The sequence below is a fragment of the Kogia breviceps genome, chromosome 16, assembly GCF_026419965.1.
Source record: "Kogia breviceps isolate mKogBre1 chromosome 16, mKogBre1 haplotype 1, whole genome shotgun sequence".
NCBI lineage: Eukaryota > Metazoa > Chordata > Mammalia > Artiodactyla > Physeteridae > Kogia > Kogia breviceps.
This window is the reverse complement of record NC_081325.1, coordinates 45,003,569-45,029,273: the sequence shown is the minus strand read 5'-3', so window position 1 is coordinate 45,029,273 and position 25,705 is coordinate 45,003,569. Positions and strand designations below refer to the sequence as shown.

The 25,705-nt window shown below is 35.2% G+C and overlaps 1 protein-coding gene across 1 annotated transcript in view; it reads left to right on the top strand.

Moving 5' to 3' along the window:
* The window catches only part of KLHL1 (kelch like family member 1), a 368,376-nt gene that overhangs the window by 213,703 nt on the left and 128,968 nt on the right, over positions 1–25,705 (top strand). The window contains exon 5 of the mRNA XM_059041531.2: positions 13,903–14,115. Within this exon, the coding sequence (XP_058897514.1) occupies positions 13,903–14,115 (213 nt within the window). The remainder of the gene's footprint in view (positions 1–13,902; positions 14,116–25,705) is intronic.

Sequence of the window (25,705 nt, the reverse complement as noted above, 5' to 3'; positions counted from 1 at the left end):
GTCTAGGCTGGGATTATCTTGTCCCCTCCCTTTAGCCACTTAAACCTATCCTTTTATTTTCCATGAAAACAATGAACCACCCCTGTGGCTTGGAACTGATACACAGCATGTTGAGTGTATCATATGCTCCGATTAGATCCATTGATGTGGGCTGCAAATCCAGAACTTTTATTAGATGCAGTGTGCTTAGGAAAACTGAACAGGAAATAAATGCTGTCTAGTAGGGCTTGGATGGTGTGGCCTAAGTCAGTGAAATGTGCAGGCAGAAATGGCTAAGCCAAACTGGGAGAAAATGTCAACTACAGTCAATGTCCAGTGGGACCCCTCCAGATAGGATAGAGGTCCAGTGTGATTTATCTGCCAAGAACTCCCTAGCTTATTGGCCTGAGGGATCTGCCCCTGAACAGTATCATTAGCCTTGTCTAGCGACTGGTAGGTGGGATAGATTTTCTGTGCTCTTTTGGCACCTTCTGACTGCAGCAGCAGTCCATAGCCCAAGTTAGGAAGCTATCTGAATTTTCATGGCTGTTCTCCATAGATCCCAGCACATCTGCTTCCTTTGGGAAAAAGAAAAACTCATCCTTCATGTTTAGCAGACAATTGTGCTCTGCTCATTGTTTCTTTTCTCTGTTTCAGTGTAGGGGACTTTCTGGTGAGCATCCACACAGTTAATAAAAAGCTTATTAGTAACAGATCTAATTTGATCTAAATCTCTTGTTCCCATGGAGAGGGTGAGGATGCTTATTTTATATAGCAGTCCGAGGCTTGCCAGTGTCTCAGCTAAACAACCAGGCTGTTAACCACATTCAGTGAAGCTGAAACATGACACATTTGGTGGCGGCATGGGTAGACATTGTACTATATGTCCTTTATTGCACTCAGAAAGGGAGAGTTCTCTCTCAAGTTGGATGGCAGCCACACTTTCTTCCATCCCAGTAGAACTTAACAGGAAAGGCCATCAGTAAACCAGGCCCCATGCAGGGTTCCAGGAAGTCTCTATGTCTAAATCCCTGTTGGACTAATGGAGACAGTGGCTCCTCTTGGGAGGAAGAGGGGCATTCCTGGGACCTACTCTTGGAGCTAGAGACTACAGCTGGGCCAGGCATTACCATTTCCTCTTCACTAGAGAAGACTCTTGAGCCTCTTCTGCCAGGCAAATTGAGGCCTCTGTTCAGACCCATGACATGACAGGGATTTCTGGGAGTAATACAACTTCAGGGCTATGAATCTTGTACTCACTAGCTACCAAGCCCTAATAGCAGGCCAATAATTGCCTCTCAAAAGATGTTTACCTTTTAGTCAACTGCAGGAGCCTATGGCTCCAGAAGCCCAATGGGTACCACTGGCCTGTGGTAGATTCCAATTGGCAATAGGCTCCAGATGATAAATTGGGAGGTTGCTGAGATCTGTAACTCTAATTGCAAATGTGGGTTGGGTGGCCCAGGAAAGAGCAAACTAAGTAGCCTGAAGGAAAGCCTCCAGGGTATCTTACTGATCAGGGCCCTACTCAAAGGCAGTGGGCTTCCTCTTGACCCAGGAGATGAGTGCCGTGAGAATTTCTTCATGGGGAATGTGAGAGCCTCAGTAGCCAAAGAGGCCCACCAATCCCTGGGCTTATTTTCTATTTGTCAGGGCAGAAGTGTCAAAATCTTGGCAGTCCTCTCCTCTAAATTAGATGTCATGCCTCTTCCCAGATTTCACCCAGGAATTTTACTTGAGTTGTAAGTCCTCGTAACTTGTGTGTGTGTTAATACTATTTTGCCACATGTGGGTCAATGGGTTTCCAGGCATTTTGGGGCAGGGTCCTTGTCTCAGCCTAGCAGGAGGATGTTACCAATATAGTGGAAGGCTAGTTCTCCCTCTTGGTGCAAAAGTTTTTTCTGCCATCGTGACCTATCAGTAGACTGCAGTAGCCAAGGACTTTAAGTAGCTTTGTGGAAGGACATTAAAGGTGTTTTGCAAACTATTTCATATAAAGGCAAACAGCCTGATCACCCAGGTGCAGAAGGATGCTGAAGAAGGCACTTGCTACATCAATTGCTGCATAGTAATTCCTTCAGCTTAGGCAACAGCCTCTATGACACTCACCATGTCAGATATTGCTCGACAGACAGCACTGAGCTGCTTACAAACAGTGGTGAATATTGAGGCCTTGCATATAAGCCAGACAGGGATACTGAATGGAGAAACAGTCTCTCAGAGGACTTTGGTTTCCGTAAGCTCAGCAATAAGTGTAGGCTCTTCTCTCCCTCCTCTCTCTAGGCAGCTGATATTGCTTTAGGGACACAATGGCATTAGACACTGGTAGTTGGATTGGTTCATAGACTTCCACATATCCAACTAATAGAGCCTTAACTGCAGCAGTTCCCATTAGGGCTTAGGAACAAAGATGAGCAGGAGTACACATAGAGAACACATCCATACCAATAAAGCATTCATTAGTGGGGGTCATAATAATGGAAGGTGTAGAGGTCCAAAGGTACTCACTCATAGCCAGCCCTCAGCAAGTGTCTTCCCATCAGTGGTGGTTTCAGACCCTAAACCAGAGAGCATTATCTTTTTCTGGTACCAGGTGACTCAAGTATCAAAATCACCTGTGGACTGGTATCAAAAATACCAAGAAGTGTATTCTCCCTCATCTCCCCATTGAGCCCTGACCTTGACATAGGGTCTCTGCTTACCTCCGGGGAGAGAGGGACTTTAGCCTAAATCCTAGGTTTATTTATTTTTAAAAGCCAGCCTGAAGGTCCTTGTGAAAGTTGGCAGGGCTCTCCAATTCAACTCTAGACTCATTGGGAAGAGAGAAGGCAATGATCTCATGTGGGGAGTTAACTGGACTTGGTAACCAGTTGGGGTGCTACAAACAATCCTAGAAACCTAAGTCTGGTTAATAGTCTCATCACCTACTGTTACCACACCATCACTGTGAACACAAAGGACAATGAGGGTAGCTTGCAGGGCTGTAATTGCCTCTGCTGGGGTAGTCCAGACATGGTTTCAATGGCAGCATCCTCACCACAGTGCCTAGCTTGTCAAAGCCCAAGCAATCACCAACCAAGGAAGGAGCGGTTCTCAGGTGTGCATGCCCTCCCATCGCCTGCCTTTTCCTCCTCTGTAGACAAAGTCAGGGCGCTCTGGAGGAAGGGGTCTCCAGTGGTGCACCCCACAAGGCACTCTTGTTCCTCACTAAGTTTAGTGGTTTTGACAGCAAATTAACCAAGTCTCAAAGTTCTATTCAGGCTCTAAGATGAAGTGATCTTGAATGGGCTCCACACACTTTTTCACAAAATCACTGGCCTCAATTACTTACTGCATTGCAGGATGTCTGTCTTTGACAGGGGTCTGTTTAGAGCTAACATAGAGCATCATTTGATACAACTCAGTATATTTGGAGTCCAACAGTTTAGGGTCCCATCACCAGAGGACCATGAGAAATAGCCATGAGCTGTTTCCCTAGCTTTCTAAGAGCCTCTTTGTTGGATTTCTAATTTGGCCTGCAGGTGATCGAGATCATGGAGTTCAGGGTTAACTAAAGAGAAGGACCAGTGTTTCCCTTGAGAATTTAAAGTTTTCTGTAAATAATTTTTTAAATAATGTCTTATTGTTTGATTCTAAGTAAATTAATTATCCATAGAGTATCACTTTTGAGGAATTTAAACTCAACTAGATAGTATTAGTATCCTATTGATCAAATAACCAAATTTTCCTTCTCATTTCTTCAGTCATAAAAAGCCTGAACAATATTTTGACTTCATTGAAGGTAGGGCCACATCTTTTCATCTTTACATTTCCTAATAGAGTTTTTAGTATATTTAGATACATGGTAAATTTAGCTGAACAATAAACTTGGTAAGGGTTATGCTTCATCCATCAGCTTGCTCCATTAAGTTTTTAAATAACAAACATGAAAAATTGATAAACTTGACAGTGAAGGAAATTGGTAGGCAGAATTCTAAAGATTCCTTTCTCTGCCAAAATCTCCCAGGTATTCAATTAAATGTTAATCTAGACCTTGCTGTGAAGGGATTTTGCAGATGGAACTGAGTTGACTAATCAACCAACTTTAAGACAGAGCTATTATCTAGGATTGTTAAGTATTATGACATGAGCGCCTAAACACAAAGAGGAAACCAGAAGAGTCAGAGAGATGTTGCAGAGTAACAACGAGAAGAGATGAGGCTGAAGGGTGTAGGAGAGATTAGAAGCTTGAGTATTAAACCTACCTTTGCTGTATTTTAAGATGGAAGAAGGAGTATGAGCTAAGCAAGGCAGGAAGCTGAGAATGACCTTCAGCCAAGAGGCAGCTAGGAAATGGGGACCTCAGTCTCACAATCACATAGAACTGAATTCTCCCAACAACCTGAATGAGGCTCAAAACAGATTCATTCTCAAATTTCCAAAAATAAAGGAGCCTTTGCCAACATTTTAATTTTGGTCTTGAGAAACCTGGAGTGGAAAACCAGCTGAGCCACACTTTGCCTGGACTTCTGAATTCCAGAACTGTGGGATAATAAATGGATGTTTTCCTTAAGCAAAAAATGTGTGGTGATTTGTTACAGCAGCAATAGGGAATAACTATACAAACCAATCATTCTTTTTACATTAAATAATCAGAAAAAATAGTCATTTAATAGATTTGTCAAATGTAAAAATGGATATTTAAAGTATTTTTAGAAATAAAGAATAGCAAGTTCCATATTGAAACTCTCTGGGATGACAATGTATATAGCCTATGTGAGGTGTGAATGTCTGTTTTTTTCACAGTAATATTCCATGGAATTATGTTTGGCACCAACTCTCATATTTAATGCATTGCACTTAACAATATATAAAGTAACTAAAGGTTATTTAATTTGCTGAGAGATAAATTAATGACATGCACTAAATTATTATTTGGCAAACACAGGGATATTTATTACATATTTATATAAGTATTAAGAACATTATCCTTCTTTATCTCAATTATTTTACATAAAGTATATCCTTTCATTAATTTCCATTTCATTGTTCTCTTGTAAAACATTTTTATACCTTACATTTACTTGATTTTTTTTGACAATGTTTACAATTATGTCTGTTGTTTAAAAATTTTTTAAATAGATTAAATATTAGAGACTATACTGTACTGGGACTTTTAATATTTTTTGTGACCAATTAGTAAATTTGTCCACCTCAGAAAGGAAATAGTCTAAATCATTTTATTAAGCAATAAATGAATGCAAAACTACAATTAATATTTTATATGCTTCTGTAGAACCCATTTTAAAATGGCAATATTGTAATGTATTCTTTGATGGAGAAAGCTAATGTTGTGTTTTACTGCAAAATAATGTGGTTATGTAAGCAAATTCCATACCAACTCCTTTCTTTTTTTTTTTTTTTTTTGTGGTACGCGGGGGCTCTCACTGTTGTGGCCTCTTCTGTTTCGTAGCACAGGCTCCGGACAAGCAGGCCCAGCAGCCATGGCTCACGGGCCTAGCCGCTCTGTGGCATGTGGGGTCCTCCCAGACCGGGACACAAACCTGCGTCCCCTGCATCGTCAGACGGACTCTCAACCACTGCACCACCAGGGAAATCCCCGAATCCTTTCTTTTCTACACATACTTTTTACCCCAACTGTCTGACCTTTTCAGATTATGCATATAACAGAATTTCCTGACAAGTCATTTATGCTTACAAACATAAGAACAAAAGACTATATAAATCTAGGTTGACAAAACAATTATTTTTGTTTCTGAAAAAAATATTTTCTGTTAAGACGCGGGGTAAACTTTCTTTCAATTTTCTATAAGTACAGACTGAACACTACCTGATAAAATATACATTCTTACATATCAAAGTATTGATAAATTCTAAAAGTTGTATAAAGTTAAGTACAGTGGATATACCATAATTTGCTTAAGCAATCACCAATTGTACAGTTAGATCATTTTCTATTGTTCACTGTTTTTTTTTTTGGTTTTTTTTCTGATAACATTTTTTTTTTTTTTTTTTTTTTTTTGCGTTACGTGGGGCTCTCACTGTTGTGACCTCTCCCGTTACGGAGCACAGGCTCCGGATGTGCAGGCTCAGTGGCCATGGCTCAAGGGCCCAGCCACTCCATGGCATGTGGGATCCTCCCAGACTGGGGAACCAACCCGTGTCGCCTGCATCGGCAGGTGGACTCTCAACCACTGCGCCACCAGGGAAACCCTCTTTTTTTTTTTAAACATCTTTATTGGAGTATAATTGTTTTACAATGTTGTGTTAGTTGCTTCTGTATAACAAAGTGAATCAGCTATGTGTATACATATATACCCATATCTCTCCCTCTTGCATCTCCCTCTGACCCTCCTTATCCCATCCTTCTAGGTGGATAGAAAGCACCCAGCTGATCTCCCTGTGCTATGCCACTGCTTCCCACTAGCTATCTATTTTACATTTGGTAGTGTATATACGTACGTGACACACTTTCACTTCGTCCCAGCTTACCTTTCACTCTCCTGTGTCCTCAGGTCTATTCTCTACACCTGCGTCTTTATTCCTGTCCTGCCCCTAGGTTCCTCAGAAACTTTTTTTTTTTTTTTTTTTTTTTTTTTTTTTAGGTTCCATATATATGTATTAGCATACGGTATTTGTTTTTCTCTTTCTGCCTTCACTCTGTATGACAGACTCTAGGTACAAACACCTCACTACATATAACTCAGTTTCATTTCTTTTTATGGCTGAGTAATAGTTCATTGTGTATATGTGCCACATCTTTATCCATTCATCAGTCAATGAATACTTAGATTGCTTCCATGTCCTGGCTATTGTAAATAGAGCTACAATGAACATTGTGGTACATGACTGTTTTTGAATTATAGTTTTCTCAGGGTATATGTACAGTAGAGGGATTTCTGGATCATATGGTAGTTCTATTTTTAGTTTTTTAAGGAACATCCATACTGTTCTCCATAGTGGCTGTATCAATTTATATACCCACCAACAGTGCAAGAGGGTTCCCTTTTCTCCACACCCTCTCCAGCATTTATTGTTTGTAGATTTTTTGATGATGGCCATTCTGACTGGTGTGAGGTGATACCTCATTGTAGTTTTGATTTTCATTTCTCTAATGATTAATGATGTGAACATCCTTTCATGTGTTTGTTGGCAATCTGTATATTTTCTTTGGAGAAATGTCTATTTAGGTCTTCTGCTCATTTTTGGATTGGGTTGTTTGTTTTTTTGATATTGAGTTGCATGAGCTGTTTATATATTTTTGAGATTAATCCTTTGTCAGTTGCTTCATTTGCAAATGTTTTCTCCCATTCTGAATGTTGTCTTTTCATCTTGTTTATTGTTTCCTTTGCTGTGCAAAAGCTTTTGTTTCATTAGGTCCCATTTGTTTATTTTTATTTTTATTTCCATTTTTCTAGGGGGAGGGTCAAAAAGGATCTTGCTGTGATTTATGTCATAGAGTGTTCTGCCTCTGTTTCCCTCTAAGAGTTTTATAGTGCCTGGTCTTATTTAGGTTTTTAATCCATTTTGAGTTTATTTTTGTGTATGGTGTTAGGGAGTGTTCTAATTTCATTCTTTTATAAGTACCTCTCCAGTTTTGCCAGCACCACTTATTGAAGAGGCTCTCTTTTCTCCATTGTATATTCTTGCCTCCTTTATCAAAGATAAGGTGACCATATGTGCATAGGTTTATCTCTGGGCTTTCTATGCTGTTCCATTGATCTATATTTCTGTTTTTGTGCCATTACCATACTGTTTTGATTACTCTAGCTTTGTAGTATAGTCTGAAGTCAGGGAACCTGATTCCTCCAGCTCCATATTTCTTTCTCAAGGTTAATTTGACTATTCAGGGTCTTTTGTGTTTCCATACAAATTGTGAATTTTTTTCTTCTAGTTCTGTAAAATATTGCTCACTGTGTTATTTTATATTTTACTCAATTTTTGAGAGGGGAGAATTTATTTATTTATTAGCTTATAATATGTTTTACTATTTTAAGTAATGCTGTACTGAATAATTGTGTGTATATATATATATATATATATATAAATATATACACATGTGTATATATGTGTGTATATATATGTGTGTGTGTGTTTATATATATATATATATATATTTATAACTTTTTCTTCATATATGTATGGAAAGATTCCTAGAACTGGAGTTCTTGGGTTAAATTGTTATGATGCACAATGACAAATCACTTTTCAAATGTAGAGTATCTACTCATGCTTTCAGAATTACAGTTCATAATTGTTTTGAAATCACTTCAACCTTAATAGGCTAAGTGCTATATTATTTTCATTTTTATTTTCAGTTTTTGATTACTAATGACACTTTTTCTACACTAGAAGTATGTCCTTTAAAGAATTACTATAGAAAACCTTATAGTAAAGTAGACAAAGTGAACAAACAACTCTTATTTGGTCTGCCTTATGAAAATGAGTTTCCATTTGGCTTAATACACATATACAGGTAAAAGACCAGTTTCAGTCATCAAAGAGATGATGGTACAGGTAGGAGGAAATGTAGCCACTATACAACGGTTGCAATCTAGCTCTTTCTTGAAGAAGGATTCTATTCTAAACTTCACATACAATAATGACATTGATATTCAATATAATTTGATTAGATTTTATGAAGAATCTCTGTCCAGGAAGGCGATGCCATGTGAATTTGAGGAAGAGGAGGTAAAGCTCTCTTCATTATTTAATCTTGTGTCAGCATTACTTTTATCTTTGTCTCTCCAATTTCACATGGCCTTCTTCCCCGTGTGTCCTCTGTCTTCTCATGGGGTTCTCCTCACTGTATGACTGCATCTCTCCTAGTTTTGTTCTTCTAAGCACCCTGCCATTGGATTAGGGTCCACTCCAATCCAGTAAGGCCTTACCTTAACTAATTACATCTGTAATTATGCCCCATTTCCTAATAAGGTTACATTCTGAGGTTGCAAGTGAACTTGAAGTTTTGAGAAACACTATTCAATCCAGTACATGTTGTAACAGAAAAGACACTGCTTCAGGAGTCAAGAGATGCATGTTTCAATCTTACTTCTGACAATAATAAAATCATACATGTATCAGAAACTCTCAAAGCTCTGCTGGCATAGGACGCTGATGAAATTATAACTTTATAATCCTATAACTTTAGACCAAAAATTTACATTTTTCATACTTAGATAATAAGCCTTAACCAGAAGATGTAACCAATTCCTAGGCTTGCCTTTCAGTTGTTTTCCATTTATTTGACAGTGTGAGCTTCCTAAGTATTCATCTTCCTAACCAATAACTTTTAAAATGGCAATTAAATAAATTCCATACACTCTGGTGATTTGAAATCAAGCCAGAGATTCTATACTGGTCTGGAAAAGGATTAACCTTCCCACCATAATGCTTAAAACAGGGGTTGGGAGGTTCCTCTAACTGACCACTAGTTGCAAAGTGCAAGATGGTGAGACATAGGTTTTATCTCAGTAGACTTTCATAGCAGTGAGTTTTCCTTGTGTTAATCATAATAAGTAGATAATGTGTTCCTTTGGTAATAGCTGTTTAAGAAGTGAACAACATTAAAGTCTATGTTAAACTTACTTGATCATTAATAAAATATTTAACTACAGTTTAATATCCATATTTTAAACTAAATCAATAACTAAAATGTGACAATTGAAGGAAGTTACTTATATTTTCCTTGACTTGATGTTACCATTAATTGTTATCTAACTTTTTAAATGGTATAAAAAATGAATTTCTAATGGAATATCAAATGAATTACTGCTATTTGATATATTAGCAACAGTAAGATGAGGGAAAAACAATAATAGAATTAAGAGACAGAGGGAAATGAAAATTAGAAAATAGTTATGTCAAATTCAGGAAATAATAATTAAAAATGGTAATATCTGTCTACTTAGAATAAAACAAAACTGAATTTTTATAGCTAGAAAACTTATTTAAAATATTATGAAGTGGGCTTCCCTGGTGGCACAGTGGTTGAGAATCCGCCTGCCGATGCAGGGGACACGGGTTCGTGCCCCGGTCCGGGAAGATCCCACATGCCGCGGAGCGGCTGGGCTCGTGAGCCTGGCCGCTGCTGAGCCTGCGCGTCCGGAGACTGTGCTCCGCAACGGGAGAGGCCACAACAGTGAGAGGCCTGCATACCACACACACACACACACACACACACACACACACACATATATATATATATTATGAAGTAGCAAAAATAGTACACTTTAGTGTTTATGTAATTAATATGGATTATTGTCTTGTGTTGTGTCTTATGCAGTGACAACTTAAATTTTGGTAGTAAAATCTTTAAAATGAACATTTCAATCTATGTGTAAAAGATGTATGTACACAGATATTCCTATTTAATGGAGAGAGAGTTAAAGTTTTATAATAAACTTATTCCATTATATGGTCTAAATTACACTTTCAATATTAATTTCTACAAGTTTTTCTGTGTTCATTGTCAATCAAGTTGACACACCAAACATGGCACTTCATACCATATTATGTGCCTTTGTTTATATGGTCTCCCCTGGTCAGAATACATTTCTTTCTGTTTCTCATTTTCTAATTTATACTCCTACCTAATATTCTAGGTCCATTTGAAAAACAAGCTTTTACAGACTTGATGATAGTCATTTTCTAGGCTTTGCACATTGTCTAGGTGTCCCATGTGTGGTAAGATTTTTGATGCACATCCATTTCGTTCTCCTCACTACCATTATACAGGACCAAATATTAGGTGTTCAATAAGTCTGTGTAGAATGAATGATTGAATAAACTTAAAATAAAGGTATTGTACAAAAAGTAAACAGGCCAAAGAGTTTTTTTTTGTTTTTTTTGTGTTTTTTTTTTTTTTTGGTATGCAGGCCTCTCACTGTTGTGGCCTCTCCCGTTGCGGAGCACAGGCTCCAGACGCCCAGGCTCAGCGGCCATGGCTCACGGGCCCAGCCACTCCGTGGCATGTGGGATCTTCCTGGACCGCGGCACGAACCTGTGTCCCCTGCATCGGCAGGTGGATTCTCAACCACTGCGCCACCAGGGAAGCCCCACACCAAATAGTTTTGATGCTTTTCATTACTTGATCTTCTCAGACAACAAGTAATTAGCTAAGGTATAAGGAAACTAGTGTGAATTGATATTTTTTCTTCTTCAGTGAATAAAAGATAATGAAACTAAAATAGTTTCCAGAAGCTAGATTCCAAATAACACAGGAATATTAGGCAAGATATCATTCAAAGGAGACTTGATGGAGAATAAAAGAAAAAAAGAGCTAAGGGACCTTTAGAACTCCAACGTATATAATGAAAAAAAAGACAATATAATCTATGCATCAGTGTGATGGATTCAGTAATATCTGATACTGTCTTCTAATGCCCAGTTTATTTATAGCAATATCTACAAACAACATTGCTTGTTTCCAAAAATGTAGTATAATTTTTAAAGATACAAAATTATAAGAATATAAATTAGGTGCAAGAATAAAAGAAGAAAAAAGAAAATCTGCTGTAGTGATATTAAATGAAGCTATCGTCAGAACTGTCTGAAAAAGAAATCAAACTATAAAAGGCTATAGCCTTCCTATCAGCTAGATTTCAATTTGATCTAAGTTTTCTAGAGGCCAAATAAAAAGAGAAATCTGATCAATTTCATAATTTACAACATCCATGGCAAAAGCAAACCAATTTACTCAGGAGAAGTGCAATTATTCCTGCTACTAAAACCTAAAAGAAATTTCTCCCAAGGGTCATCATAAAGAGGACACTGTAAAATACAATGAAATATGCCTCGAACAATTTCTTTGTGATAGACACTGTTGACAGTTTCATAGAGGTGCTTTTTTATGGTACCCCTCGCTATATACTGATGGTCTAGCTATACAATTCTGTATGTAGTTTAATAGACACATAGAATTTTGAGTAATTGGAAAAATAGATGGACAAAAAGTCCTTTAAAGATTCTTCAAAAACTTCTTTATCTTATTGTAGCTCTTTAGAGAAATTTGGTGGCACTAAATCTCAGGGCATACAGTTCATTCATTAAGTAAATAGGTATTGGACATCTATAGTTTACACAGCACTGTATTCGACACAGAGGAAACACAGGGGGTGAAAAAAACCTTCATGAAATCAGCTATTATGTGATATCATTTAAAGGTAAAGAAAATAACCAATGATCTAAAAGTAAAGTTGACTGCTTTTGTGAAACTGAAGGCACTTCAAGCCTTGGATTCAATTCTAAGGATAAACTCATAACATTGGTCAAGTGTCTCTTCAGAAAACAGGTTTGAATCTGCTCTGACATACAGATTAACGGGCACTTGCTGACTTTTCTGCTGTTTTCGCATAGTCACAATGCCCTTTGGGGAAGAGATCTAGTCCCACTTTACTTCAGGTTTTACCCTAAAATAACCATCCTATTAAGATTTCTGCCACTACTGTGGCTTTAAAGCTACCGTCTGAGAAGCCTTAGTTATATATTGCTTGGAGTTGTCTCAGGCGACATAGAGGAAGGTGGAACAAAAGTGAAGGCCAACAGTCAAATCTCTGTCTTCTCTAACCATTTATCAGACACAGAAGACTTTGTGATGAAATGTAAGAAGACTTTTGACAAGTATTTTTTTAAAAGTGTTTGAAAAACACTGCACTGCTCTGTACTATTTCCAAAATCTATTTTTCTCTACAAAGATCAATGTATCTATTCAACAAATAAATACTGTTCACCTGCTACGTCCAGAATCTAGATATGAAAGGTTAAATGTCAAAGTCTTTTTTTCAAGGGGCTTAAAGCTTGTGATAAGATTCCTAAGTGCACCAAAGATTAGGTAGCAGTTCGGTAACTGCTGTGTCATAGATGTAAATAGCATGCACTGTGCATGCATAGAAGGTGAGGCAGCCAAATCAAATGGGAGTGAACAGAGAGCACCGGATATATATATATATATATATATATATATATATATATATATATATATATATATCTCCTATCCATATTTAATTTTTGAATTGAATCTTAAAAAATGACACAAATTAGGAAAACAAGGTGGCTAATAGTCATTTTAAGCAATGGAGTGAGGATAAGGCAAAATGAAGGAAGAGTAATTTTGTGGCTGGTGTGCCAATAAGTTTGGAGATGAAGTGTTAGAATCAGGAAGAGGTCAGATCGTGAAGAACCAGTGTGTTTAACCAAAATATTTGAACAACAAAAAAAGCAAAATGAAACAAAAACTTTAAAGTAGTGCCATGAGCACATTGAAGTTTAGAAATATCCTCTAGTATCAGTACAGAAGGTCCTCTAGAGAAGCTAAGGGTAGAATCAGGCAGAGTAACTAGGCAGTTATGGCAGCAATCTGCAAGAAAACAAATGGGACTCTGAATTAAGCCAGAGAAACTGTCATGCGAGGAGGGAGGTTTGAGAGATAATAAAAGGGTGAAACATATGGGATTTTGTGATGCCTATGGCCTACCTCTTCTCTTTTTCCCTTTCTGAATAAGCAATGATGCATCTTACAGTATAACTTCTGTGTAATTTTATTCCCACTTTCTGACTGATGTATATGTAGTCAAGTTTTTAAAAAGTTGAAATTCTATTCTTTTAATATTCACCAAATTTTACCTAGCAGTACACTTGAAACTTGAGCGTTTAATCACTTTATATTCTCCCTGCATAACAAAGCTCAACATTATAATCCTCCAATTATTACAAGATCTGTGCTGTCGTGGATACATTTACACTTCAATTACAATTACAATGCTTTCATCTTAAGAGCTTCTAGTTTCTGAAAGATTAAGTGTCAAGGATTATGGTGTAATGAGAACAAAGGTTGTTGGCTACTTTTCTCATTTCTTTCTGAGGTGCTTTGCTAGCTAAATAAAACCAAGGTCGAATTTATGCCAAGCTCTTTTGTCCCTGTAGGAAAACATAATGGAAGTTATGAGAAATCAAGAGTTTTTACTGCTTCCAGCTGAGGAGCTCCATAAACTCCTGGCCAGTGATGATGTCAATGTCCCTGATGAAGAAACCATCTTCCATGCATTAATGATGTGGGTCAAATATGACATGCAGAGGAGATGCAATGACTTGAGTATGCTTCTGGCCTTTATAAGACTGCCACTGCTTCCACCTCAGGTAATTACATGGGATGCTGTTTTTGTACCTACGATTGACTGAAAAATTCTGTGTTAAAATTAAACATTACAACCCATGTTTTATTACTTATTCACATTTTTTGTTTGTTTGTTTTAATCAAACACTCCTTTTAAGGTAAATTTGCTGGTGGAAAATCCTGGGTCATGGGTCATGGGTCTGAATTCCATTTCCACCACTTACTGAGTCATGGTTATATGACTATAAGAATGTCAATTTCTCTGAAATTAAATTTCTTCATCTATCAAATCAAATTGTACTATCACACAAAAGTTTTATGAGGATCAAATTAGATAATGGATATAAAATACTTAATCTCAATAGAATATTTAAAAGATTTTTAGAACATTTCAATTATTAATTCTCTCCTTCCCTGTTTTGATGATTGATCTAACTATCTACATATCTGTCTATCTATCTACCTAATTAGCTAGCTAGCTAGCCAGCTAGTTATTTCTCAAGCTATCATCTATCTGACCTAAGATAAAATAGTATGATCATTTTCTGATGAATATACATATTCTGTGGCCATCCCTATGGTATTCTTAAAAGCTCAAAGCATGGGATTTCAAACGACTATAGAAGGATAAGATATATTACTGAATAGTACAGAGATTAATACCATTTAGCAATTGGAATTATGGAACCTTTGATAATTGGAGCTAAGGAGAATCCACACACCAAGTGAAAAAACCACCTCATTTTATTGATGAGGTATGTAGGACACAGGTGATTTGATAAAACACTAAGTTCACTCAACTTAGAAGAAGAAGAGTAATTAATTTTCCCTGATTCAGAGTCTTGTGTCTTTAAAATAACTTGTAATGTTGCAAAATTATCCATGCACAACATTGCTAACCCAGGGTGTCTGGTGTCTCAGGGTATCCAAACATAAGCTTGAAGGTGGCTCTGACCTCTGAAGTGATAGATAAAATTGTGTATGTATACATTTCTTATGAAGGATATTAAGAGTCTGTCGTTTGAATTAAAATCACTATCAACATTTTCAATAATCCACATATTACTAAGAATGTAAGACAGGGAATTAGGAAATTGGGAAACAATAGGCAAGTATAACATGTTAGTAACGAGAAGAGAGAGGGAGCTGGGTCATATATTAAGATTGGAAAGTTAAAAAAAAAAACACTTTGCCAAAATTGGGAAACAAATGAAGTTTTATGAATAAATTAATAATTGTGTTTCATTTGGCTACTGAAATAAATAAAAAAGTAAAAAAATTATGGAAATCCTGCCTAAGCAAATTATATTCAATAAAAGTTTATCCTAATACCAGGCTCATATAAAAGGAAGGGAAGCATATATTTTGGTAATGGGACAAAGAATGAATTGGAAAGCCATGCACTGGATTTTTCTGAATCTTCTAACGTAGGTTCTGATATCAGATATTCTCAGAGCTTGGGCATCCTCTCTCAAGACGGAAATAGCCATTGATGACTATTAGCCAATAATAGGTAGATAGCCATTAACCAATGATAGATGATATGGCAATTGGTCCCTTTGATCCTGCCCACCCATTTCACCTGTCTGCTGAAATGTTGGGAGCTTGGAGTTAAACTGGTACTCAAAAATCATCATATATAATAGGACACATACCAGAGGAGGCCAAGAATGTGTCCAGGGCTCCATCTTTTTCATGATATACCTTTTCTTCATACCCCCCTTGCCCACTCTCTTGTCATCAAAAATGGGAGCTACTCTTATGTGTGTATCTCATCTAAACTATTACATCAGAATAGAGATGTACATTCTATTGAATCATTTGTTCCTAAGGCTACACATTACACATAGGGTTTTAATTCTGATTGGTAAAGCTGCTTTATCTTGATTAGTGAAACAATATTTATTAACATTAGAAAATAAATTATTATTATGTTTTGTTGAAACTAACTCATAAAAGACTTTTAAGTTTAACTCATCACAGTGTCCAATAGGCATAAACACAACATATATTTATTTTCCTTTTCTCATCTCTTAAGCTGGGTACATTACAAACATAACTTTATATATAATTTCAAGCAACATATGTGCAGGGGGAAAAATAAAGCACATTTTCTTTTCATAAAAATGTCTTTAGATTTAGGAGGGGCTATTGCTTCCATAACTAATATTAATGAATTACATGTCATTATAAGCACTTTTCATACAGTATTTCTAATCTTAAAAAATGCAGTTGCAAGGTAGGGGTTATTAATTATATTATGCAGAGAGATAAACAGGTTCAAAGAAGTTAAGTGATTTTTCAAAGGTCATAGAGCTAGTGAAAAATCCAGTTTTCCTGCAAATCTAGGCTAGCCAGATATGAACATACACAGGGATATTTCTACTGTGAATGTATGTTGTTTCCTTATTTGATGTCTAAACTTGAAGATCATTAAAATGTTCCGAATACAGCAATTCTCAAGATTCCTATTAAAAGCCTGAGAAAGGAAGAAGAGTGGCGGAATTGGAATTAACATGCATTTATTTCTTTCTTCAGTCACCAAACATATTTTATCTCATTTAATTTCTATAATATCCTTATGCAGTAAATATCATTATTTTTTAACAAATGAGTAAATTGAGAATCTATATGATAATCATTTTTCTAGTAAACTGTAGAGCTCAGACTACTCTAATTGTGTTTGGTACTGTGTTTCTTCTCCTACTGATGAGAAATAAGTGCAAAGTTTATTTCTGCAGATGGTTTCCTATTTACCTCAATACCCAGCCAGAGTTTTAAAAAGTTTAATTAAGTCTAGAATTTTCCAGCCTTTGCATGAATTTTCAAAGCTACTAAACATCTTAAGGTTCTTAAGAAAAGCCATATGATGATCAGAAAACACTTTTTTCTTGGGTTTGGGAGCCAGTAAATATGGGTTTTGTCCTTAATTCTGACAGTGCTTAGTGTGTAGTTTGTTTGTTTTTTAACTTTCAAGTGATTTGTGTGTATATACTGTGTGTCTTATTACATTACCTATGCAATTATATTATATTATATATATATTATATACATATTCACATATAATATATAATTACAAAATGTTTTTGTTATATAACAAAACAATATTATATTTTAAAATGCTAGCAGTATTTAAACAAAGAAGAGCCTACATTTTTCTAGTCTGGTAGGGGTTTATTTTCAAAAAGAAATAGTCCTTAGACTAATTTTTGAAGGAGACTTGAGAGAAGAATTTGGCTTATCTTTTTACAAGGTAATTCCTATAGCTGTGAATGATATGTTTCAGGTGAGTGACAGAACAATATTTGGAAGACCAGGTATGAACTGCTTATGTGTATCATTAAGCAAAACATAGCAAGTTACTGGCCAAGGAGAGAGTGGAAAGGCAAAAAAGATTTAGAGATGTTTAAAACAAACAAACAAAATAAGGAGAAAATGAATGCTTCTCGGATTAAGTTAAACTAAATAACTCACAAGTTTTTATACAGCTAGGAGTTTCTGTTTCTATTTAGTGAGTGCATGAAATAATTTCTAGAGTAAAAAAAAAAGTAAAAATAAAGACAATGACAGAAACTTTAGCAACAAAGAAAACATGTTAAAGGATTGATTAGAGCCAAAGAATAAATGTAGATTATATTGAGAGTCTGCTCTTATAGTCATGAGGCAACTAACCAACTTTGCTTAAGCAGATTTCCGTTCCTTCCTGTCCCACAATCTGCATTCTCATGTTTTTGTTACTAAGCCCATTATGTTATAGAAGTTATTTCTTAAGTTCTGATATTCTTTATTATTCAAAAATCAACATATGCTATTATGAAGTATAAATTATGTTAATTTGGTATAGAAAAACAAAGTGAAGATGTAAATTTTAGTAGAGAATATGGATTTTAGTTGAGAACACTAGTAGCCAAAATGAGCTTCTGAAAAGAATGAAAAAAAAGACATTTTAAAAACTCAGAAGCAATAATGCCTATTTTATTTTCTATTGAAATAGAATAGCTAATACTGAAATAAATTCAATTGACTTTGCAATAGAAAGGACCAGAGGAAAAGGCAAAATCAAAGAAATACATAATTGAGATATACTCTAAGAAATGGTGAATGATTTCTATTATCTTTTTAAATAAGTAAGGAACAGAATTTTGCATAATAGTTTTCATGTTTTTCTTGTATACCTAGGGGGTTTATCATTTCAAAAGAATTGGAAAAAATATGGAAATTTCATTTAAAAGAATGGGTGATTATGTATACAACTATACATAGCACAAGGAGGCTACTCAATTCGATTCACTTATTTTTCTATTTCCTTTTTCAAAGATGCAACAAAAGAACATGCTGCTATGCAATAAACATCACTTTTTAACATTTTGTAACTATTGTTTCCACTGGTTTTAATTTATTTCATAAAATGGATCTTTGTAATAGGTACATATATATTTATTTGTTATATACATATTTTAAAAGTATACATAAGTATCCATTTTGGTATGTACTTTTCTAATGAGTGATTTAGAGAGTAGAAGCATGGTGCTCTCAAAAAGTACAGTTCCATGTATGATCAAGTCAAAAGTCTTCAGGGAAATTCAGTTTTATCACAGTTAGAAATTATTTAAAAGGTTGGAGATATACAGATAAACTTTGCTTCATGTCTTAGAACTGGTGTTGTTTATCCCTTTAGAGACAACAAGGAGAACCCTTTCTCACAACTTTCTAATAAGTATACCTACTGACTCTTAATATAAATAAATAGTAGTGTCAGTTTATGCATATAAACATTTACTTTTATTTTCTGTAGCAAAATGTGAAAGGAAAAAAAAAGTTGCAATGGATAACAAAATATTGCTTAGGCTTAGATGAATATTATTTATAATCAAATAATTTTAAAAAATTAAAAATAACAAGGAGACTAAAGAGTTTAAATCAAGGAAACAGATGCTACCTCTATCTTACAGGAATTAATTCTTTTTATGCAAAGCTGCAATAAATTTATTCCAAAAGATTCTTTATGGCAGTTACAGCAATTCAAGAGGGGAGAGGTCTTCAATCATTTACCCCATTGGAAATGTGACAGTTGATTAGATACCAGAAACATAAAAACTCTTGTCTATAAAAATTACAGCCACAACTAAAAAAACCTAATGAAAAGCAAGCAAAATAACAAAGAGCGAATAAATAGAAAAAGAGCACTCATAAATCTAGCATAAGTTATACAGAATAGATTATACTTCTGAGTAATTTATGTTTTATTTGATTTTACTTCCCCAAAGCAAGCATAGATAAACTACTCCTTGATAAATCCAACAGTTCTCTACCTTTGTCAGTATAACATTCACTGTTTAGAGTATTATATATCTTATCTGTAAAAAGGAAAAACTCTTAACTCTTACAAATGAGTAATGCAAAAAGAATCAATCAAACACATTAACATAATCCATTACCAGCCTTTGTTACTTTTTCTTTTCTTTTTTTTCTCTCTGATTTGCTTGCTGTCTGATTAGTTAATTATTATACCAGGCCATCATCAAAGAAATAGTCTTCTCCATAAAATTAAAGTATAAGAATTTTAAAAAATTGTGGAATAATGTTATTCTTCTCCAAAAGAGACCTTGAAAACTGTGTCTTTAAAACAAACACAGACAATGTATACTTCTAAAATCTTATATATTTTTCTTAAATACTATTTAGATTCATGATCTTTTAACCCACTATGACATTCACAGTTCAAGTTACAACGTCAAGAAAATAGAAAACCTTTATTTCAGTAAGTTTTAAGTCAAAAGATCGTCAATGTAAAAACTGATTTGCACACGCACAAACTCATACATTCACGTTACACCCTTTGGTCAAGTAAAGCGAGTGGAAGAGAGTTGTAACCTATTCTGAAAGCCTTTATTTTTGCTACAGTATATCAAGTGTTTCTGCCTTTATCAAGGGCTGATCACACTGTTTCTGGTTTTTATCCCATCTTTCTTCATACTGAAATTTCTCTATTGCAATGACTCCTTCTATATTTTCTATTATGAATTTTACTCTATATTGGATCATTCCAAGTAATTTACAAAGATGTGTTGCTTCAGACATATTAAAACAAAACAAAATTTCTCATATTCCTCTCCACCAACTACTCCAATACCCTGTTCCCTTTTCCAGCAAAATATGTAGTTATCGTTTATAGTTATTAAATCTACTTACTTGTAATCATCATTCTTTCCTCAATTGACTATAACAGTTCTTTGAAATAATCAAGATCACTCAAAACCTCCATGATGTCACTTTTCCCACATCTCACTTGTTTTCATCTTACTTGGCTTCTCAGCAGCCTTTGACACAACCAATCTGGCCATTCTTACTCAATGATAATTGTTAATTCTTTCTGCTTTCTGATGTTGCAATGACCTGGGACACCATATTTTCTGTCAATAATAGCATTTACTTCCATACTTTTAAATACTATCTGGCAGTCAATTATAAATTCTGATCGTATATCTCTAGCTCTAAGCTTTTCCTGAAAGATAGATTCAAATACCCAATTAACTACTTGATATCTCCCATTGGATATCCACAGCTATTCAAATCTTCACATGTCCAAAATGGAAGATTTCAAAGTCCCAAGACTCCATCCACACCCACTTTCTCAGTAAATATCGTTACCAAACATTTAGTTGTTCAGGCCTAAATCCTAGAATCATTTTTAATTCTCTACTTTGCATTGCATTTAGCATTCATTTCCTTAGGAAGTCTTTTGACTGCACTCCTCCAAACCATATCCTGAATACTGAATCTGTTCTATTTTTTTTACATCTCTACAACCACATACTAAAACAAGCCACCAGTATCTTTCTCCTGTACAGTTGAAACAGCCTGCTATTTATTATTCTAACTTGTATGGTTAACCACTGCCATAACTTTCATTTAGCAAGCAAACAGAATTTTTACAGTATGAAAAAATTTATCTCAAACTTAAGCTTTAGACACTTAGAACAAAATTCTAATATCCCTGTCCTATAAGACCCTACATCAACAGTACCATGACCACTCTTCTGACCTCATTTCCTACCAGTTCTCAAGACCCTACAGGCACACTGATATTCTTTCTGTTTCTTGAACAAGTCAGGTTTATTTCTTCTCTAGTACATTTGTACCAGCTGATTCTGGGGACTAGAAACCCTGGCACCCAAGAGAAGAGGGTGGTGGTTATACAGTTTTCTAAGGGGTAACCAATGAAAGGGGAGTCATAGTCTAGAGATAATTAAAGACAGCAATAAAACTGACTAAACATCGGTGAGCTTTTATCACTACTATACCTTGGCAATTCTAAACAATGCCAGGGATAACATTCCTACCTGCTGGGTAGAATGGACCATCACACCCCTTTTCTGGTCCTTCCCTGCCAAAAGGTGTTCACCCCATCATGGCATGACTGACTCTTTCTTATTAAATACATCTCACCTTAAATGTGTCTTCTTAGCACTTTCATCTACTGTTTTCTTGCTTAGTCATAGTTTGTTTTCATCTCTTTCCTTATAACTATATTTTTCAGAAAATCAGACTTGAAGTTCTTGTTCACAAAGTTCCTGGCATAGTTGATACTCAATAAGTATTTGTTGAATCAACAAATGGAAAGTTTATGCTAAGTCTTAGGAAGTTTAGCTTCATTTAGTCTAACTCTCTGTTGATGTATGATTTGTCTGTAATGTGAGAGAAAGCCCTGCATTTGTGTGTTATCATGGAGGTAACAGTGGATACTAGGAACATGGTCATAAAGAGGGATCATAGCACATTGATTTAGACTTTACTAAAAATCCATTATTCAATGGACAATGGAAGGTCGATCTTGAATAGTATATAACCTCTAATCTCTTTGTTCTATTAGACATATTAATAAAATAAATTTATCAGAATGACATAAATAAGTCAGTGGTATATTTAAAGATAAAATGGCTATAAGAAAAAAAAAATTGGTTTCATTTTCACAGCTAGCATAATAAACAAGAAAGCAAAAGTCCATTTCATGAGGAAAGGAAAACTGAACTTAAATATTAAACTAGCTCATAAGCATTTTAAATAATATAAGCATATTAAATAATATACATAGAATTTATCAAGAGGCCACACAGTGCAAGAACAATTATTTTTCTCAGTTAAACATTAAAAAGAGAATTTCATTTTTTGTTCATGCTTATTGTATAAGAACAATAAAATTAAAATGGAATATATTAATTTGTAAGAGAACTAAGAAAAATTGTGGAACATTTGTAATAAAGCAAAAGCCATTTAAATCATTCAGACTTTTGCAGTGATTTTATTAATGAACTATTAAAGCCATTTTAATATTTTAGTAAGTGGAGTTAATAGAGATGAAATCTGGAGATTAAACTTGGATCCTTAGACTTACGAACACTGTCTTTTGGCAAATCTCAAGGCTAAGGCCTCAGAAGAGAACATTTACATTGATCCAATTATAAAATTATTCTTTTATTTTGTTAAGTGATTTGTTTGAAATATACATAAAATACATACATTCCTGCATCTTCTTGTCCACATTGTTATTTTTAGAAAATATTTTTGCTTGTTACTCTTTGAGGAACAATAAGGTAGCTTTTGGGGCTGAAGCAGAGTGATGCAAGGGATGAGTTGCTAGAATTCAGAGAAGGTGAAAAAGTAAATCGTTAAGTGTTTAGGAAACTATTCTGAGAACTTTGGCATTTCCTTGGAGTGTAATGGATGCTGTTGCAGGGTTTTGAGTAGAGGAGAGTCTGATCTAATGTATACAAGTCAATGGACTCTCTCTTGTTGCTGTGTTGAGAGTATACTGGAGGTAAACAAGAGTGGAAAATGGAAATCAGTTAATAGGTGAAAGCAGTTTAGAAGTGAGAGGCTTTTGAAGAGGACAGATGATAGTAATAAGTTAGTGGAAATGAAGATAATGAGAAGTGTTTTCATCCTAGATATATTTTAAAGTAGAGCTGGTTAGATGGGGTAATGAGAAAGAGAGGAATCAGAGAGATTCCAGGGTTTTTTGGCTTGAGCCCTAATGAGGAAGGATGTACTTTTAAGATTTCTATGAGACCCCTAAGTGGATGTGTTGAGTAGGCATTGAATGCATCATTCAGGAGTTGTGGAGAAATTACCAGGAGATATAAACTAGGAAACTGTTGGCAAATAGACATAATTTAAAGACATGATGTGGGGTAGTCTCACCATAGAAGTGAGTATAGATAAATAAGAGAAGAGGACTAAGAATGATGTTCTAGGACATCAAAACATTACAAAACTAGAGATAAAAAGAAGAAAGAACCTAGTGACTGAAATGGAGAAACTAATCAAATATAATAAAAACCAAGGGAGCTTAATGTCCTGGAATTTCAGGTAATAAACCAACATAAAGGAGTGTGGATGCTGCTGAGAGGTCAAATAGACTGATGCCCAATACTCGATTTTTGAACTTAATAAATTGTAGTCCATTGATGACTTTGACAAGATTTGTTTCTGTGGAATAGAGCTAAGCAAACATGGGAAAACTGGAATTTAAAAGAGTAACTACATAGAATCTTTAAAACTGCAAAACTAAACTGAAAAATTAGCCTAAAGGTGGCTGGTTTTGTCAACCTGGATCCACTGGTGAGAAACAAACATTGAAATTTCAGCATGAAAAATTTAAACAAAGAATCATTAATTATAACAAATATTTAGAGCAAGGAAAGATTGGAAAGTAAGAAATTAAGAGAACTCTAAATAATACAGAAATATCAGATATAAAGAGTAGCTACTACCTATAAGGCTAATACCAACCCCCAGAGTTGAGATCTGGACCTCCTTGAAGAGGGAACAACCATGGCTTCCTGGATGGAAAAGGAGTCACTGTGCTATAGCAAATGGCAAAGCTTGATAGAAACCTCTTCTCCAGAACTTACTAGAAATTTTCCCCCTACATGTCTCAAAAGAGACACCCTACTGCACTGGGGAACTTGCAGGTAAGTGGGCTCATACCAGGAAACAAAATCTTTCCTTCTGCAATATCTCTCCAGCGTCCTCTACTGACAATGCTTACCATAGTGCCAGTTGGCAAAGAAAAATTATTTAAAGGACCCATTTTCACAAAACAACCTAAAAGGATGATTTTGGAACTGAGAGTTATTAAGCTGACAAATGTGAAGCTGGGGGAGTGGAGCCAAAAATTTTTGTATACTTACAGGTGTGATCCAGAAGAGAGGGAAATTTGATGATGTAAGAGAGAGGGAAGAATTGTTGGAAATTTTTCTTTGAATGTACTGGAGTAGGTAGGATTTCATGCACGAATGTATAGACTGGCTTTAGAAAAGAGAATTGGAAAATTATCTATGTCAACAAGTGAAAAAAATATCTGTGTGCAGATGTGTGTATGTGAGCAGATGCGATGGTGGATCCTACATTTGACTCTGACATTGATTCAGTGTTTGATCATGGAAAGTATATCTCATTTCATTATACCTTGGTTTCCACATCAGGGAAAGGAGAAGATGGAAATATCTCTTCTGAGAGTAACATTGTACGATTGAAAATAGGTTTTAATTTCCTAAGAATTGATGCCTGCTCAAAATTCTGTGACAGATAAGTTTATAGAGAATTAGGATATTCATGCCTCCCCATGTGAAAAAAAAATCGTAATGTTTCAAAACTCTCATGAACTTTTCATTTTTTCGAAATATACTAATGTAAAGCAAAAAAACAACTTGAAGAATGACTTTTGCTCACCAAATAAATGGTCTTTCATGAAATATAGATTCCTTCCATTGTAGTCATTTTTTCCTAACTCATCATTTACAACTTTTAAATGACAAAGATCAAAACTTAAAAATAAACTGTTAAGATTACTTTGCAAACTTCTATAATTTAAAGTATTCCTAAGAGGAAAGGAAACAAACTATAAGCTATGGGAAGAAAACACAAGTGAACTGAATTTTATCGAATGTGTACTGAAATAACTACTACTGTGATTTCAACTTACGAGAGTATCAGACAAATTAAACAGTTTATTATTTTAATGATTATGAAAATGGAAAAAAATACCCCCTAGAGAAGAGCAATTCAACATTGATGACTACCCAGAGAATTAGGCACATATACTCTTTTCCATTCTAATTAAATGGAAAATGCCCATAGGTCACCCACAATAAAAGTTGTTCTTTTTTTTTTTTTTCTTTGCGGTACACGGGCCTCCCACTGTTGTGGTGTCTCCCGTTGTGGAGCACAGGCTCCGGACGCGCAGGCTCAGAGGCCATGGCTCACAGGCGCAGCCGCTCCACGGGATCTTCCCGGACCGGGGAACGAACCCGTGTCCCCTGCATCGGCAGGCGGACTCTCAACCACTGTGCCACCAGGGAAGCCCAAAAGTTGTTCTTTTAATAATATTTTAAAAAATAACAGTACCTGCTAATGTTAAAAAGTGATAAATACTTGTATATTATTTTGCATAAATATTCAAAATTTATTTATCCAAGTATTTATTATGAAATTTCAATATTCTAACCATTAAGCAAATGGCACACATGTTAATTTAATATTTCCTAAATATACATCAAATTTTCCATTTCAACTCCTGAAAAATTGTAGGAAATTTTATTTACTTTCTAT